The following is a 17,833-nucleotide window of genomic DNA, read 5'->3' as shown; positions in this document are numbered from 1 at the left end:
CCCAGCCCACCACCGCCTGTAACTGCACAGGTACCACCCTCGAGTTTCATGCCAGGCTTCCCTGCCCAAATCGGGGCTCCTAAAGGATTCCTTGGCATCTGTTGGTCAGACACGGTAAGTGCCCAGTAAAGAAGCAATGACCAAGGGACCAGGGCCCCCACTCCCTGCCAGGTGACACTTTCCTCCTGGGACCCACCCTTCATGGGGCCACTGGTCTCTAAACCTGAGCTTCAGCTCCACACCCGGCTGGCTGGGGATCCTGGCACAGGGCTCTCCAGGGTGTGGTCAGCATCAGGCCAGTGGGGGTGGGAGTGGGCCCGGGGCAGCGGTCCTGGCACCCACCTGTTGATGACGTGGTTGCTCAGGTGCCGCTTGAACATGAGGCTCCAGCGCTTGATGGTGTTGAGGAGGGCCTGCTTGAAGGGGCGGCAGTCACACTGCAGCCAGCCGTTGAACACCTTGGTATTGTCACACTTAGACACCTCCTCATACAGCTTCTCGTAGGAGTCGATCTGGGAGGCAAGGACCCGCTCAGCTGCTGGGCTGCTGCGGTGGGGCCAGCAGAGCGTGTGGCAGCAGGGGAGGCCCTCACAATGCACTCCTTTCCTTCTCCCGGCCCCAGCTGGCAGCCCCTGTGGCCCAGAAGTCTATCGCCAAACGCGGGATACAGGCTGTCAGAAAGTGACGCTGCCTGGTGAGGCCAGCAGGGCTTCTGAAGGAGGGCACGACTAAAGTTCCAAGGGGTGCAAGGGGTCCTGGGAGCCATGGGGCATCCTTAACTCAGCCGGCTTTGTGCTGCTGCCTGTCCTCGAGGCTTTCAAGACTGGCAGCCAGCTGTCGGCCCCCACAGTGTTGTGGGAGAGATTGTGTCCCCCACCCCACCCCACCCTCCCTGTTGCTGGGCCACCCTCACCGAGCTTCAGGAAAAGACATGAAGGTCTGTAGACTCATTACGTTTTCTCATGTTCTAATGTATATATATTTTGGCCACTCCATGCGTTTTGAGGGATCTTAGTTTCCTGACCTGGGAGCAAACCCAGGAAGAGTTGAGTCCTAACTGCCAGACCACCAGGAAATTCCCATCATGCTCTACATTCCTGATGCTTTGGCTTCGGTGGCCTTGCTGACCCTGGAGGGACAAGCCCGCCCCTAGTCACAGGCTGGCTCATTCCTAGAGATGGCAGACAAACCCCTCCCCAGGACCACGACTTTCATGTGCAAACAATGAAGCAGAGTCCGCACCCCAATTTTTACCACCTGCTCTCACACTCTAGGCCACTCTCTACCTGCCCTAATCACCCCAGGGCAGGTACCTGACAGCCGGAGACAGCCCATATAGCCCTGAGGCACTGAAATGATTCAAACTAGCCCATCCAAAGTCGGCTTGTCCTGCCTTGCTTGTTCCTCCCCATGAGGACCCTAGCGTGAGTTCTCGGTTGCGCTTTCCCCTCATTCTCTGTCTCCCGACTCTGGTGCCCCGCTGGCGACACCCGTGGCCTGGAGTGCCCCCTCCTCTCGGGAGCCATGGGTCACAAACCCTCTTTTCACGGCGGCTGTCTGCTGGCCTATTGGTCTCTCCATACGTGAATAATAATAATAAAACCTACATTAAAAAGTAAACGTGCACCCGCGTTTTCAATCAAACCCAGTGGCCCTCCGCAGCAGAGGGGGCAGGGAGGGAGTGGTTGATTCCAGAAGCGAGAAAAACCAGTGGGCAAGGTCCACACACACCTGCCGCTGGAACTGGGTGAGGGTGGGCGGCGTCTTGGGGAGGGTCTCCTCAGGTCGGCCGTCCAAGTCCTCCCGGCTGATGGCGTGTCCGTACGTGAGGAAGTTCTTCATGAACTCCTGTGGGTCGTCCGTCCACAGGTAGGAGTAGCGCTCGAAGGAGTCCTGGTACTCCTCAGCCTCCTTCATGGCGCTGATGACCAGGTTGGAAATCTCCTCCCGCATCTCCATGAGGTCCGTCATGTCTTCCAGGTCGGTCTGCAGGCAGGCAGGCAGGAGGGGGACAGATGGGTGAGGGCTTCGCCCCGTGGTCTCCCTGACCTGGAGAGCGGCCCCCTGTTGGTTCAAGCGTCGCTAACCTCCCGAGATGAGAGGAGGGGACACCTGCCCATTGGGGACGCTCTCCCACGTGAAGGTATGCCGGACATGACTTTTTGCCTGGCAGACCCCAGGACGACTCACCCATAGCTTCATTCATTGAGTAGTTACTCACCTGCTGTGTGCACGCGGTGGGAGGGGGCACTGGGAGTGTGGACAGGGCTCATGGGGATGGGGACAGTCCAGGACAGGGTCACAAGTTTATCAGTAAATCAAAAACTGAGTCGTCATGACTCTTATCCTTGTACTCAGGTGTAGCAGGGAGGAGGTGGGGGGACACCCCCTGAGGAAGTGATCGTTGGTCTGAGAGCTGATGGACAGGAGGTGAAGAGCAAGAGAAAGAGCAAAGGGCCTGCGCTGAGAGGAGGCACGTGTTTGAGGACCTGAGTGGAAAACACATGGACAGCTGCAGCAGGAGCAAGGGAGGCCCTGGCTGGACAGGGCCTTTTGCATCTCAAGAGACAGAAAACGCAATCCAAATTGGTCTTAGCGAAAAGGTAGCGATTGGCTCCCATAACTGGAAAATCTCAAGGTGGAGGGTGTGTATGAAACATGTTTTTTGAAGTTTCTATATCTTAGCAAGTATTGTCACCTAGAGAATCCCATGGACAGAGGCGCCTGGCAGGCAGCAGTCCATAGGGTCACACAGAGTCGGACATGACTGAAGTGACTATGCAGCAGCAGTAAGTAGTTTTAGCATCTTAAAAAAATCTTGCTGGGGATTCCCTGGCAGTCCAGTTAAGGGACTCAGCACTCTCACTGTTGTAGGCCCAGTTTCGATCCCTGGTCAGGGAACTAAAAATCCCACAAGCTGCCTGGTGTGGTGCAAAAGAAGAAAAAAAAAAATCTTGCTGGTTGGGGAGAGACTGCCCCCCACAACTGCGGCGCAGGGCCAGGCACTTCTAAGAGAGCAAAGGGCTGGGATGCGGGCACGCCTTTCTTATGCAAACCAGCCAAATGCCCAATCACCTCCTTCATCTAACCAACTTTCATATCGCAAGCCCATGTTTCCCCTGCTCCATCACCCCAGCGCCAGGTACCAGATAATGGGAGATGACCCCTGGGGCCCATCTAGAGCAATTTCCCCAGCCCTACCAGCCTCTGGCCTGGGCTTCCCTCCATCCTCCTCCTGCCTCCTGACCAAACCTGCTGTTCCCCACTTGGCCCCTGCATGGCCAACCATACCTCTCCTTTCTTGGGGAGCTGTGGGCAACATTACCTTTTCTATCAGTGGCACTGACCTGTCTCTGGAGTCACTCAGTTGCCTCGGTAAATTAAAATCTTGCAAATGAGACTAGGGCGGGGTGTGCACAGCCTGGGGTGTGGCCGGGTCACCGGGACCCTTACTCTGCCTTGCTCTGTTCTGCTATTTGCGAGGACCCCAGGGCAGGTGGAGGAGCCCCAAACGTGCGGCCCTTCAGATTCTAGAGCCACATGTTGGGCTCCGGCTCTCATGGGTCTGTGTTGGGTCCCACATGTCTGTGCCTGAGTGGATTGCTGGTGGTGTGGTTCACTCTGGGCTAAGCGCCAGAGCAGCTCGCTGTGCGCATTTGAACCCGGAACACCACCTCTGTATGACTCAGGAATCCTCAAACAGTTCTCTCTGCCTGGGAATCTCCTCCTGTCCTTCATGATTCAGAATGCAGGTCAGCTGTTCTGGGAAGCTGTCCTTAACCTGGCCAGGCATTTCCTCCTGTCCTCACATCACTACACGCATGTGCGCACATAACTGTCCCTGACAGCACAGAGCATCTTGCTGGAAATGTTTGTTATTACAAATAATACACACCCATCATCAAGAAGTTCAAACAAAGCAGAGCATATGAAATAAAAAGCCCCCTTTATGTTCCCCGTCCTTCCGCCTCCCTCGCCCCCATCCTGTTTCCCAGAAGTGAGCACTCTTGACAGTTTGGAGTGCGTCCTTAGGAAGACAGGCTTTTGTTTGCTTAAATGAATGAAATCACATTCTAAACATAGTTCCACAGCTTGATAAACACTTGATAACATGTCACGAGCCTCCTTCCATCCCAGGCTCCCTTTTGTGACTCATTTAGACGCCTTTGTCTGGATGGGCCTGAAGCTACTGAAGGACTCCTGTATTTGATGGATATTTAGGTCTTTTCCAATGTTTGTTTAACTGCCCCACAAACCGTGCTCCAATAAGCACACCTTCTCAGACCTCCCCCTTCAGGGAGGCTGAATTTGCCCCGCCTTTGCATCCCCAGGATCTGATCTGTGTTTTATGTCGTGGGTGGGTATTTAATGCATTCAGAGCGAAGGGGTGTGGGAGCCAGTGGAAGGCACATTTGTCAAAGAGCCTGCATGAGGATCACAGACTGTAAATTATGGGAGGGAGGGAAATAGCAGGAAGTGGGGCGGGAAAGCACACTTGGCGTCTCGCTGTGGGTGTTGAGGGAATGAAAACCAGGTCGACCAAGGACAGGTCCACTCTGGGGAGAGATATCTGGGCCACCGTTCCCGGGGAACCTGACAGAATGGAAGCCCCTGGGCTCCTCATCACACACGGGACCACCACCATGAAACACACACACACGACCAAGTGCTGCCGCATCAGGAAGGCGATTCTGACCCCGGGTAGCAGTTGGTGGCAGGGAAAGTGGTGGGGCCATAACCAAGCCCAGACTGACCTTATAGTGCAACCTGCCCTTGGCCAGTCTGGGGATGAGCTTGGCTGTATTGTAGATGTCGGTGACCAGGCTCCCAATCAGCGCCAGGAAGCCTCGGTCCCCGCCCACCTCCAGGGATGGACTGAAGACCAGCCCGTCGTCCTCCAGCTCCATGCGGACCTCGAACAGCGGAGCGACGCTCTCCTAAAACAGGGCGTTGTGGGGTCAAGGCCCGGCCCTTGGCTAACCATTCTTGATGCCCGATGTTCACCCAGGCACCAAACAAGGTCTAGGGCTGGCTCCTGCTGGCTGGGACCGCTACAGAGAGCACACTCCCCACCAAGGGCCCATGAGCGAGAACTGTGCAGCCAAAGGCAGCAGCACCAGGCCAAACGCAGGCTGGGCGTCCAAGCCAGATGAAGCAGCAATGACTGAGTGCCGAGGAGACCCACTACCTGCGTTCAAGTCCATATCTGCTACTGACCAGCTGCGTGGTCTCAGGCGAGAACCTCAATGTCATTTCCCTAGATAGATAAAATCAGCAGACTCGTTTCATAGAACAGAGGCAACTGTTGTCCCCATCTCTTTGGGTTATGGTGGGGATTAGATGGATAATTAACATACAGAGCGTGTGAGGCAGGGGCGGGGGGGATTCCAGCCAGGCAGGATGGCCTCTGCTGAGCTCCAGAAAGGACAAGCCTCATGTTCCACAGGGGTCCTGTTTACAAAGTGGGCACACCGTAACCCTGTCTGTTCCTGGATTTCCTTGTGATGTTGCAGATCCTAGGTGTGGTCTTGGGTGTCAGAGGACAGGATGGAGTCTACCCAATGCACCAATAAATCTCAAGAGTGCAGGCTGAGGCCCACAGGTGCTCGGGACCTGCTCCACGGCCACTAACCTTCCCCAAACGTAGTCCACACTGGCCCTGAGGGTGGCCAGCTCAAGAGCCCCCCGGCTCTATGACTGGGGGAGGGTCTGCAACAGTGCTTGAGTGAGCTGAATGGGAGAGGTCAGCTGTCATGAACCCAGTTGAGCAGACTTTTCTTGAGCCTCTGTCTCGGGGTGGGGGGCACTCCTGCTGGTTGGCCACTTGCAAACACAGAGCCTCCCTGGGACTTCTTAGGAAGGACACTGTGTTATCAGGGACTCATCACCCATTTGACTGTGACTGCTTCTCTTTGTAGTGATAAATACTACACATTAGCTACCTTCATTGCTGATATTGCGTTGCCATGCCTTGCTTGCTGAGTTTTTGCTGTTGTCTAGTCACTAAGTTGTGTCTGACTCATTTGTGACCCCATGGACTGTAGTCCGCCAGGCTCCTCTGTCCATGGGATTTCCCAGGCAAGGATACTGGAGTGGGTTGCCATTTCCCTCTCCAAGGGATCTTCCCTACCCAGGGATCGAACCCACATCTCCTGCATTGGCAGACAGATTCTTTACCACTGAGCCACCGAGGAAGCCCTTGGTGAGCCCTACAGCTAGTGATGCTGTCTACTTTCACCAACAGACTCTGGGGTCTGTGGATGCTCTGGTGACAACTGCCCTCTGCAGCTGTGTCAGGGCGTCTCACTGTGGTGCCCACCACCCTCTCCTGAGAGTGAGCTGAGTGGGCTGGGTCTCTGATCTTGCCCTCCTGGGCAGTATCCAAAGTCACTTGGAAGCCCCTGTAGTGAAAAAGACATGGGCAGGGTACAGCTCAGGGAGAACAGGCCAGGAAGCAATTAACCAGCAAACCCACTCTGCTGACCTGGTTTAACCTTCTGCTCGATCGGGCAGAGGGTGGAGAGGGTTGGTGGATGACACTGCCAACAGGAGGGCACATCCCAGCCCCGGTCAACATGAGGAGGGGCCAGGGGTACCTGCTTTTCCTAACCCGGCAGGAACAGAGGTCAGCTCAGCTCTGCGGTGGTGTGCTTAGCCCATTTATGCTGCGGCCCATTCAGGGTGACCAGATGTCCCGGGGTGCAGGACTTTCAGGTTTGAAATTAGGACAAACTGGTCATCCTGGGAAGATTTTAATAAGTCTGTTCTTCCATCAGGAAACCACAGATTATATATTCCAATGTAAACCTTATCTCATATTTATAATACATATATATGTGTATGCATATACATAAATCTCACATCTGTCACTTACATCTGCAACCATGTTGTCAATCAGGTAATTTAGAGACTTGCGAATGAATTGGTCAAATTCATCTAAGACCATGCCGTCAATGTAGTTGACGTAATCCTTCCAGGACTGGCTTGTCGTATCCGCTCTGAAGAGTTCTGCATTTTCCTGCAAACAGAACCACATGGCTGATTGCTGTTTCACTGGGTCTACCCATTCCCTTTTTAGTCAATTTATCCAATGACTTTCTGGACTACCCTTGTCCTCACTCACACAATCCACACAGAGGTCTGATTTTGGCTTCCTGAATGTGCCAGACTCTTCCTAGATATCTGTCTTTGGCTAGGCTGCTCCTTCCCATTCATGCCAGATATGGCTTTCTTCTCCTTGACCCTCCTTGATTACCACCCCAATTCATGTCAGGTTTGAGTCCTGCCCCTGCCCCCCACCTGCATTCCCTCTAGTGACCCATTATTTGTGCCTGTGATAGCACAGATGGCAATGCTGAATTATTCTGTCTGTCTGTGGTCTGCACCTCCCCTTGATGCCGAGCATCTCGAGGACAGGAATAGACTGTCCTTCACACCGTTATACCTCCAGCACTAAGCAGAACGTCTGGAGCAGAGCAGGAGCTGGTGGATGGATGGACGAGTGACTGGGCGAGTGGATGAGTGAACAGGTGGGTAGATGAGTGGGTGAATGGTTGGGTGGATGAATGGATGGGTTGATGGTTGAATGAGCAATGGATGGGTGAATGGATGATTGGTTGGGTGGGTGGGTAGATGAATCTATAAGACACTGAGAGCTACAAGGAAACACGAAGTTGAACATGACCTAGTCTATACCCTCAGGCAGTTATATTCTAATAGGGAAGAGAAGACACAGGCTTAAATAGCTTCAGTGTAAGGTAGAAAACAATGCTTCACATGACTGTTATGGGAGTCGAGGACTCTAAGCAAACGGATGTGATGACAAAGCCTCTTCCCGACCCTGAGCCAGATTTCTCTCTCCTGTGTTGTTTCCAATACATCTGGGACTGTTAACAGGTTAGTCAGTTAACTCTTTCAAGTAACCTTTTTTGCAGTTTAAGGTGTTAATTTACTGGGAGCTTCTGGCACCATGGCAAAGGAAGAGGACCTGGCAACAAAGTGTTTCTTGGCCTAGTCAAGTCACTCCTTGGGAGTAAGGACCTTCTGAGCAATGACTTGACTATAAGAACAGCTCTGCAGACCCTCCTCCTCCAAGATGGCCTGCTGGTCCCAGATTCAGCTACCCCCAGGGACCCTGTAGAAACATGTCACTTGTCCACACTGACTTATGTAGGGGGAGGAGGCTCTGACATCCTTAGAGGAAGACAGACATGTGACCAGAGGATCGGGCTTCCAGGTGAGCAGTCAGCAGAGTCTGCTGCTATAAAATCAGACTCCTGGATTAAAGGTTGCAGACATCCGACATTTTATGAAACCTCCAGCCCCCTCCCCACCCTGCTCCTTCCTCCCTGGCTACCAAAAGCATGTGGGCTCTCTAAGGCCCTCCCGGGCATCTCCTCACCGCGACCATGGCCTGGATCTTCAAGCCAGCATCCTTGACTGCGGTGTAGCGCTTGTTGAGATTGGCCACCCTCCCATCCAAGTCTAACAGGGCCTCTTTCTTGTTGTCCTTCCTTTCAAACATCGGGTTGGCTGACCAGTCCTGGAGGGAAAACATGAGCAGGAGAGAAGCACCTGGAGAAAAACCTTCCGGTCTCACTCCTTCCCAATACACCTTTGGGAGTAAGTGTCCCCACCCCGGGTGGGCCTCACAGAGGCTGAGGGACCGCCAAGCACTGTTAGACAGTCTTCAGTGATGTGACTCAAAACTAACAGGGGCCTTGGGGGCCGCCCAGAGAGACCCCTGGGCATTTCCCCCAGTCAGGACCGAAAGGAGCCTTCCTGGGGAAAGCAGTATGTGACCCTCTCATCAGGAACCGCAGGAGCCGGAGGTGAGGGGACATGGTGACTGGATCCAGAGACGTGTGTCCAGGACAAAAAAGGGACACAAGGGGGAGAATAAGTGACTGGAGGAAGCGCCTGGGGACTGGGGAAATGCTGCTGTTTTCAGATTGAAAGCTCCTTGTGAATCCAGGGAACATTAACAGGAGGAGACACACGTCTGGACACACGCTGGTAATGTGTCTGAGGCCCGATTATGACCAAGGACTCTATCCGCCTCTGGTCGGAGAGAACAGGGACAGCAAACGGAAGTCATACCACCATCAGGTTTTTCAATATCGTGGCTACGAGGTGAGGTAGCTGCAGCCTGAACTGTGTCTCCTTACAGATTTACGTGTTGAAGTCCTAATCTCTAACACTCAGGATGTTACTGCATTTGAGAGAGGGCCTTTAAAGAGGTGATTCAGGTGAGGTCATTAAGATGGTTTTTAATCCAATACCACTGGTGTCCTTATAAGAGGAAATTAGAACACAGAGAAACTGGTGTTGAAGACTCTTGAGAGTCCCTTGGACTGCAAGGAGATCAAACCAGTCAGTCTTCAAGGAAATCAGTCCTGAATATTCATTGGAAGGATTGATGCTGAACCTGAAGCTGCAATACTTTGGCCACCTGATGCAAAGAGCTGACTCACTGGATAAGACCCTGATGCTGGGAAAGGCAGGAAGAGAAGGGGAAGACAGAGGATGAGATAGTTAGATGGCATCACTGACTCGATGGACATGAATTTGAGCAAGCTCCGGGAGTTGGTGATGGACAGGGAAGCCTGGCATGCTGCAGTCCAAGGGGTTACAAAGAATCAGACACAACTGAGTGAACTGAACTGAACTAAAGAGGACACAGGGAGAAGACAGCCATCTACATGCCCAGGAGATAGGCCTCAGGAGGAACCAAACCTACTGGCACCTTGATCTTGAACTTCTCGCCTTCAGGACTGTGAAACAATAAATTTCTGCTTGTGTAAGCTGCCCAGTCTCTGGTCCTTTGCTATGGCGGCCAGAGCAGATGAATATAGAGATCTTTCTAGACTACTGAAAGAAAAGAACCATATCAAAAATTCCTTTACTTGGAAAAGCTGGGTGAGATCCAAAGAAAACTTTGGACAAGCAAAAACTCAGAAAGCAGGTCATCAGCACATCCTTTCTGAGGCAATGACTTGAGGAAATGGTCCGATCAAATGAAAATTGAATCAGAAAAAAGAATCAGAAAAAGAGTGGGGTGAGCAGCAGCTTTTGCCTACAATTTATTGAGTTACATCTAAGTGGGTGGTGATGAAATGAATGTGAACTATAATGCAGGAAAGTGTTTCATACCGAGATAAGCCAAAGGTGTCTCAACACAGATGAGATGCTTTCTAATGAACAGATTATGATGGCCCGTGGCAGGTGTCTGCAGATTCAGGCCTTGATGACAGACCATGTTGGGGGGTTGCCAGGGAAGGCTGTCCCCCAGTTTTCTGGATCGGGCTTGAGAGAAAGGACCCATGCTGCTCTGCATTGAATGATGAACATGTTCCCAGCGGGGCTGAGTCTTAGTGCCTCTTCCCTGACCCCACCGTCACTCCTGGTATCCGCCTGGCTGAGGGTGCTGCTCCCCACATTTGCTGAGCTCGACAGAACCAAATGGAATGGAACTCTGCAGAGGGACCTGGGGCTTTTCTGCCCTGGGGCCAGCCTGATGTCACTGTTCTGTGGCCCTGAGCCTCACCCAGCAGGTGCCCGCTGCCCTGGGCACTTTACATGAGCATCTCCGAGGGTCCCGGTTCCCCAGGACTCCCACGTCCCTATTTAAGCTCCACTCTGGGGCTTCCCAGGTGGCACTAGTGGTAAAGAACCCGCCTGCCAGTGCAGGAGACATCAGAGCCTCGGGTTTGATCCCTGGGTGGGGGAGATCCTTTGGAGGAGGGAACAGTCATGCACTCCAGTATTCCTGCCTGGAGAAGCCCATGCACAGAGGAGCCTGCTGGGCTGTGGTCCACAGGGTGGCAGAGTCGGACGTGACTGAAGCGGCCTTGCACGCACCTGCACACCGTGCTCTGAAGGCTTACTCACCTTCATGGCCTGGGAAATCCCCTCTACGTTTTGCTTTGCTTTTTGTATTCTGTTCTGCAAGTTGTGTAGAATTTCTCGCATCTCTTGAATATATTCAAACACACCTGAGAGAGAAGCATGAAGGGATCTTACAAAAGGAACGATTTAGCAAAGGCTGACTTGACAATCATTACTGTGACACAGCTCAGGGCAAGTCCTTCTGTCTTTCTGGACCCTGAAGCAGAGGAAATGGTGGAGAACTTCCAGAAAGGCAGCGCTGAGGGATAACATACATCGTTTGTTCCTTCAGAATCAGGACCTCCCCATCCCCAAATGGGCGGATCACTGATTTCACAAGAACTCCAGGTGCCCGATGGGTTGGACCCGTTGGACCCGAATATTGCCTTCACACCTTCGCCATTCCAGAACAGTGTCGTCTCAGCGTTCAATAATTTGACATCGATTGCTTTCAATTCTGACTTTATCAGTGGAAATTCTACGTCCTTCATGGTGGTCTTTATCTGCAAAACAAGGGCTACAGTTTCAGGGCATTTGTTCCAAATGCACGCAGATTTATTTATTTATTTATTTTCATTTATTTTTATTAGTTGGAGGTTAATTACTTTACAATATTGTAGTGGTTTTTGCCATACATTGACATGGATCAGCCATGGATTTACATGTGTTCCCCATCCTGATCCCCCCTCCCACCTCCCTCCCCATCCCATCCCTCTGGGTCTTCCCAGCCACATGCACGCAGATTTAAAATCGTCTCCTGGTAAGGGTGTTTATTACTCAATACCAACCAAACCAGCTACCATTAGTGTGATTTAACTGGGAATTATGTGTACAGTTCAGGAGATTCCAACTTTTAAAATTATTTTTTTTGTCATCAAGGGTTTTTGTATATGCTTAACTCTTAATCCCTTCTGTTATGGGATAGAAAGCGGAGGAAATTCACGAACGCAAAGACAACGTGTATGTAAAATCCAAAACTTAAAAAATCTGGCATCTGCCCAGTTGCTTCAGACATGTCCAACTCTTTATGACTCTGTGACTGTAGCCCGCCATGCGCCTCTGTCCATGGGATTCTCCAGGTGAGAATACTGGAGTGGGTTGCCACGCCCTCCTCCAGGGGATCATCCCAACCCAGGGAGAGAACCCGAGTCTCCTGCATTGTAGGCGGATTCTCTGCCACTCAATCACCGGGGAAGCTTAGAGTCATAAAAAAGGAAATCAGAGGGATACACACTGGTAACTGGGACGTTTTTGGGGCATTTCTCAGAACATCGCCTGGGCCGTGATCTAAGGTTTTAAATGTGATTATACAGAGAAGGTCCAGGATTTGTGGAGAAGCCGTTCCATTAGTTAAAGCATCAGAGTGAACTGCAGGGGAGCTTTCACACAGGCTCGATCTGGGTCTGCCCCAAGCTAAGAAATCCATGTGACGCTTGAAAGCATCAATTCACAGAATAGAAAAACAGATGGAGGGTGTACACAGTTTTTTAAATATAAATTATTCTTTTAAATAAATAAACACCATTTGTGCTTCAGAATATTGTCCTATCTGGTAACATTTTGATTTACACGTAAGGTTTTCAAGGATAGGTCTACTCTATAAAGTGAGGAATGTACATAGAAATTAAATTGCATGTTAGATGCCATTTGCCTTTCACAATAACCCTTGACATATACTTAGTACTTTAAATGGTGCCCCCTCCCCACCCACGTCCTCCTTTTCAAACAATTAACTCCTAGAAAAGGTACAGAATGGGCAGAGAAATAGAGCTTAATGGCTATTACCAGTGGAAAGCAGATAGAAGTGAAAGAGAGCACTGACAGAATTATAAAGTGAGTCAATGTGAAATTCTGATTCCATTTATCAACCTTTGGATATTAAACAGTTACACCAATAGCCCAGGCAAGAGCTAAATACTATTACCCTCTTGTGATTGCCCAGAGTGAACAAAGCTGACGGTGATGAGATCCTCTCAATATGTCCTGTTTAGTACTTTTCAACAGCTATGTTATAAATACACATCTTTAGGGCATTTTTCCCAGACAGCTCCCTCACCCCATCCCCAGCAGATTAAAGCTTCACCTCCACTCTTGCCTAGCTCAGACATTAATGGATATTAGCAGTCTGGGGGCCTGGGGTCTCTCTCGACAACAGAAAGTACGTTAAGAATAAGAAGTGCATTTAAAGGCAGTATCCCCAGCCTTTTCGGCACCTGGGACTGGTTTTGTGGAAGACAATTTTTCCATTGACGGGGATCAGGGAAATGGTTTTGGGATGATTCAAGCGCTTTACATTTTCTGCTCACTTTATTTCTACTATTATTACATCAACTGCACCTCAGATCATCAGGCATTAGATCCTGGAGGTTGGTGACTCCTGATCTAAGGGACCCCAGGTATCATAACCAGAGAGGGGAGACAGTATCAATAATAAGGGTCATTGCAGACACTTAGCTCCAGGTCCTGTCTAACACTGCCTAACATTTGTCCATTCTTGTCTAACATTTTTATTTGAACAATGTCATTCACTGTTGAAGCTAACATGCTTCCCCAGCATGTGCTTGGTTGGGGTTTGTTTGGAAATACAGAAGTGGAAGATAGTTTTCTGTTTTATTCTAATTAATATTTGTTGGATATTTTGTTTGTTTCTGATTGCATCATTGTAAAAAAAAAAAAAAACAAACCCAAAGGACTCTTGCACTGAAAGTAACCCATGAACATTTTTCCATGTGACTGCATCTCTAAGGCTTCCATTTTTCCTAAATGCCATGGCTGGGGGCGCATTCTAGGGAATGGATGAACATGGCCTTCTCTGAGCCTGAAGAAAGTTTATTCTGGAGGAAACTAATTCAAGGACATGCACTTAAGGCAGGCCCTGGGATTTCATGGCTCACAGGCCACTCTCGGGGCCTCTCTGGTCATCTGCTCCCTTCCTTCTGCAGCCCGAGTTTCTCCTTGCTCTGGTTTTTCTGCTGCCCTGAGACTCCAGTGGTAAATGAGGCTGGGACCCAATTCCAAATTCCCAGGGTTTGGGCTTCCCAGCTGATCTAGTGGTTAAGAATCTGCCTGCCAATGCAGCGGACACAAGTTTGATCCCGGTCAGGGAAGATCCCACATGCCATGGGGCGACTAAGCCCATGAGCCACAACTGTGGAGCCCACGTGCTGCAACTGCTGAAGGCCACGGACCTAGAGCCCATGCTCTGCAACAAGAGAAGCCACTGCAACGAGAAGCCTGCACACCACAACGAGAGGAAGCACATGCACAACAACGACGACCCAGCACAGCCAGACATAAATAAATATTCTAAAAAACCAAATTCCCAGGGTTCAAGGAGAGAGAAACTCACTGGCCCCTTTTGGATGAGGCGTCTATGGTAGGCTGAATAATGGCCCCCAAAGACGGCCACTTCCTAATTCCCAAGACCTGTGATACTATGTCACGTCGCCTTTGGCAAAAGAGGGTTTGCGGCGTGATTCAGTTAAGGACCTTGATGTCAGGTGGGTCCAACTGGATGGCAAGGTCCTTATAAGAGGGAGCCAATAAAAACAAATGAGAAGGCAGGGTGACAACAGAAGTGGGGGTGTTGTGATCTGCAGGTGGTGTGAAGTGGCCTCCAGCCCAGGAATGTGGGCGACTCTAGGAGGTGGAGAAGGCGGGGACAGGGATTCACCCAGAGGCAGGTTCCACCCACTCTCATTCACGGAAACGTACTCCATTCTACTCCACATGGGGCTTGTACACCTTTGTCCTAAACGAAACCCCCCAAATGCGGCAAACAAAAAAACAATGTGGCACCAGCTCACCTCGTTGTACCAGCCGACGATGAGCTCCAAGTTGCCCACGAACTTCCGGAAGGTTTCGTACTGGGAGAACAGGTTCTCAGCGCTCCTGGGGATGTCCTTCTGTTGCTGGAAGTTCAGGTACTTGACTTCTCTCAGCACTGCCACCAACTGAGGTGAGTGAAGAGGAGGACAGAAGCGGTCAGGTCGCACAGCACACATTTGGCAGCACATATCTGGGTCTGTCCCTGGGAGGCTTCTGCAGCCCCCAGGGGGAGCTAGGGGGGAGGCCCACCTGGGGGACAGGCTCTGCTGGCAGGATCAGGATGCCCCCTTCCTCCGGCTCCGTCCATGACCCACGTACCTGCCCCTCTCCTCTCTTTGAGGTACAATCACCACCTCCTTGTGTGTTACCTCTTACGCTAGTTTATTGCTCCTTCCCCTTCTTCTCATGGCCCTTCCACCAACTCCTGCCCCCTCCCAATCCCTGCCCTTCCCGCTCTGTAGGAGGCAAGCTCCAGAAGGACCGAGATCTTTGTTGGTTTGCTAGTTTATCCCAAGCACATACACAAAGTAAGTGCTTAGTAAATGTTTGTTGAAAGAAAGAATGGATGTTAATAGAAGAGACGGTTTCAGAGGGAAAGTCAAGTGTGGGGTCCCTGCCTTGCTGAAATCACTGCTGACTTCACGAGCAAGGCTGACACACTCATGTGGGGCTGTGCTTGTGGAGGTCCGGGATGCTGCGACTTCTGCCCTGGCACATGGCTAACCATCCAGTTTCAGACCCAGATGGTGTGGATTCCCTCCAGCATCCCCAGCTTAACCAGGGGGCTTATTCATTCAGATCCTGCAAAGACTTCTTAAAATAAAATTCTCAAAATGATGGTTCCTCTTGGGACCCTATGAAACGTGGCCTAGCTTTAAAATAGTACACTCATTCAAGCTATATTCAAGGATGCTAAGATTGTCTCATATCTTAAACATATCCCAGGCACACTTCAAGCAACACTTCAATAATAAAGCTTTAGGGTGAATGTGACATAAACATCAACCCCACAGACTTGTGCTATCGGGAGGAGGGGGTGAGCCTCAGCCGCATGGGCTTGCCCCGTGAGGAAGCAGATGGCACCCACCGCTTTGCTGAAGTTGACACGGATGAGGTTGGTGACAGGGTCCCGCTGGATCAGAGGCTGCCCCAGGTTAAAGTGGCAGTCCTTGTCTACCCCTGCCACCCACTGCTGGTAGATCCTCTCGCGGTAGCTTCTCAGCAGCTCCATCATCTCATCATATTTCTGGTAGATTAGCTTGGCCTCCACGCTGGACATGACCCTGGAATCAGAGTTAGGGGGAGGGTCAGGTACTGTCTCCCACAGGGCCTCACTGGCACCCCAACCGAGGCTTCCAGACCTCAGGGTGTTGTAGCTGCAGGCCAACTCTCTCGTTTCTTCCAGGCTGAGACCCTGAACATACAAATGGATGATGCCCTTTGTAGGTAGCATCTAATCCAGAAGGTCAAATGCTAACCCTTGTAATATTGGCCCTTGAATGGCCATGACTTGATTGATACCCTCCAGCTTCTCTAATTCCTCTCTTCTCTTCCAACTTAGGACCAACCAGAGAGCCAGATATGCCTTCCAAACACACACACACAGGACACCCTCCTCCTGTCCCCATGCCGACAGCCCCCCTTGTTCTGCTGTGAACTCTCCCACTCCTCCACCTGCCTTCCAGGCTCTGCCAAACACAAGTGACAGTGGCCAACTCCCTGCTCTGGCCAGCTATTCAGAGTAAGGGGCATGCATTCTTGGGGTCTCTCCTGGGACCGTGCCCTGGGAAGGAAAGGCTTGGCCAATGGGAGGCGTGGGCCTGCCTCCGAGTGCGGACAGAGCACCTGAGCCCACTCCTCGTGGCCACGGAGGAGCGCTGCTGGCCCGGGGCCATCACTCACGGGTGGTCGATGTGCCTGAGGTCCCTCATTGGAGCCTCCAGCCTCTCCTGCAGCTCCAGGCTCCACTTGAGCTGCCCGGCCACCGGGGGCATGTTTTTGTGGATGGGGGGGATGTTGCCGTCTGCCGAGGCTGCGATCTGGGCATCATACAGGATCTTGGTGTTATCCAGCTCAGTGTCAAACAGCTCCAGCATGACCGAGTACCTGGGCACCACCTCAGCGAGAATCAGAGGCCGTTCCAAGAGGCCCCCATACATGTGCAGAAGCTGGAGAGAAACAAGAGAGCCTCCTTTGCCTGGGGGGCCCATCTCCTCCCCCATGCCTGGCATCACCCACGGCTTGGACACTGTGTGGTCAGCCTTCAGAAGTAGGAAGACACGCGCCTTCAACACCAGCAAGTTTTCTCTATGTAGCAACTGGCTAACCAGCTGCTTCGGTGATTTCCAACTTGATGTATGCTGGGTCCCCACATACTCAGCTTATAAACCAACAGTACAAACTAGGTCCAAGGTCTAGGAAAAATTTATTCCAGGACCAGGAGAAATCGGGGTTTGGGCAAAGAAGATTTAAACAGTTAAGAAATGCCATTTTAAAAAATTGGGGGAGAAAAGCAGCTATTTATATAACCAGGGCTTGCGCTACAACGGGATTGAGAAATATCTTTGTCACAAGAGTTATTGGGAAGACCACTGATGCTCAAGGACCCACCCAGGCAAGAGAAACCACTCGGGAGGCTTATTTTGCTCTGAAAAGTGCTCTGGGGGAAAAGAGGTGAGGGGGAGGCTTGTCTTACACTATGTGGGGTTCCCAAACCACTAAACTCGCCAAACGCTGGTGTGGGGAAGAGCCCATAGGAGCGTCCCAGGGCTGCCATCACAGAGCACTGTGAACTGGGAAGCTTCAACAGCAGACTTAATTCTCTCGCAGCCTGAAGGCAACAAGTCTTAATCAAGGTGGGCAGAGCTGTGCTCCCTCTGAAGGCTCCAGGGGAGAGTCCCTGGGTGGCCAGCAATCCTCGGCTTGTAGACCCATCACTCAACACTCTGCCTCCTTTGTCATAGAGCCTTCCCTGTGCATGTCTGGCCCTGTGTCTCTCCTCTTCTTCCGACAGACCCCAGGCTCACTGAATTAAGGCACAGGAGACCAGCAGGAGGCCCTCAATGGACATCTCAATTACATCTGCAGAGACCCTATTTTCAAAAATTCACAGGTCCTA

General features: G+C 51.5%; 1 protein-coding gene across 1 annotated transcript in view; it reads right to left on the bottom strand.

The window, feature by feature from the left end:
• The window catches only part of DNAH17 (dynein axonemal heavy chain 17), a 94,158-nt gene that overhangs the window by 65,369 nt on the left and 10,956 nt on the right, over positions 1–17,833 (bottom strand). Inside the window, exons 11-20 of the mRNA XM_061144656.1 lie at positions 16,618–16,883; positions 15,803–15,998; positions 14,694–14,840; positions 11,282–11,390; positions 10,891–10,994; positions 8,402–8,542; positions 6,875–7,018; positions 4,755–4,937; positions 1,732–1,986; positions 343–512 (exon numbers count right to left, since the gene is read on the bottom strand). Coding sequence (XP_061000639.1) covers positions 343–512; positions 1,732–1,986; positions 4,755–4,937; positions 6,875–7,018; positions 8,402–8,542; positions 10,891–10,994; positions 11,282–11,390; positions 14,694–14,840; positions 15,803–15,998; positions 16,618–16,883 — 1,715 coding nt within the window. The remainder of the gene's footprint in view (positions 1–342; positions 513–1,731; positions 1,987–4,754; positions 4,938–6,874; positions 7,019–8,401; positions 8,543–10,890; positions 10,995–11,281; positions 11,391–14,693; positions 14,841–15,802; positions 15,999–16,617; positions 16,884–17,833) is intronic.

Source organism: Dama dama, chromosome 5 (genome assembly GCF_033118175.1).
Source record: "Dama dama isolate Ldn47 chromosome 5, ASM3311817v1, whole genome shotgun sequence".
In the NCBI taxonomy this organism is placed as follows: domain Eukaryota; kingdom Metazoa; phylum Chordata; class Mammalia; order Artiodactyla; family Cervidae; genus Dama; species Dama dama.
This window is presented reverse-complemented; position numbering and strand designations above follow the sequence as displayed.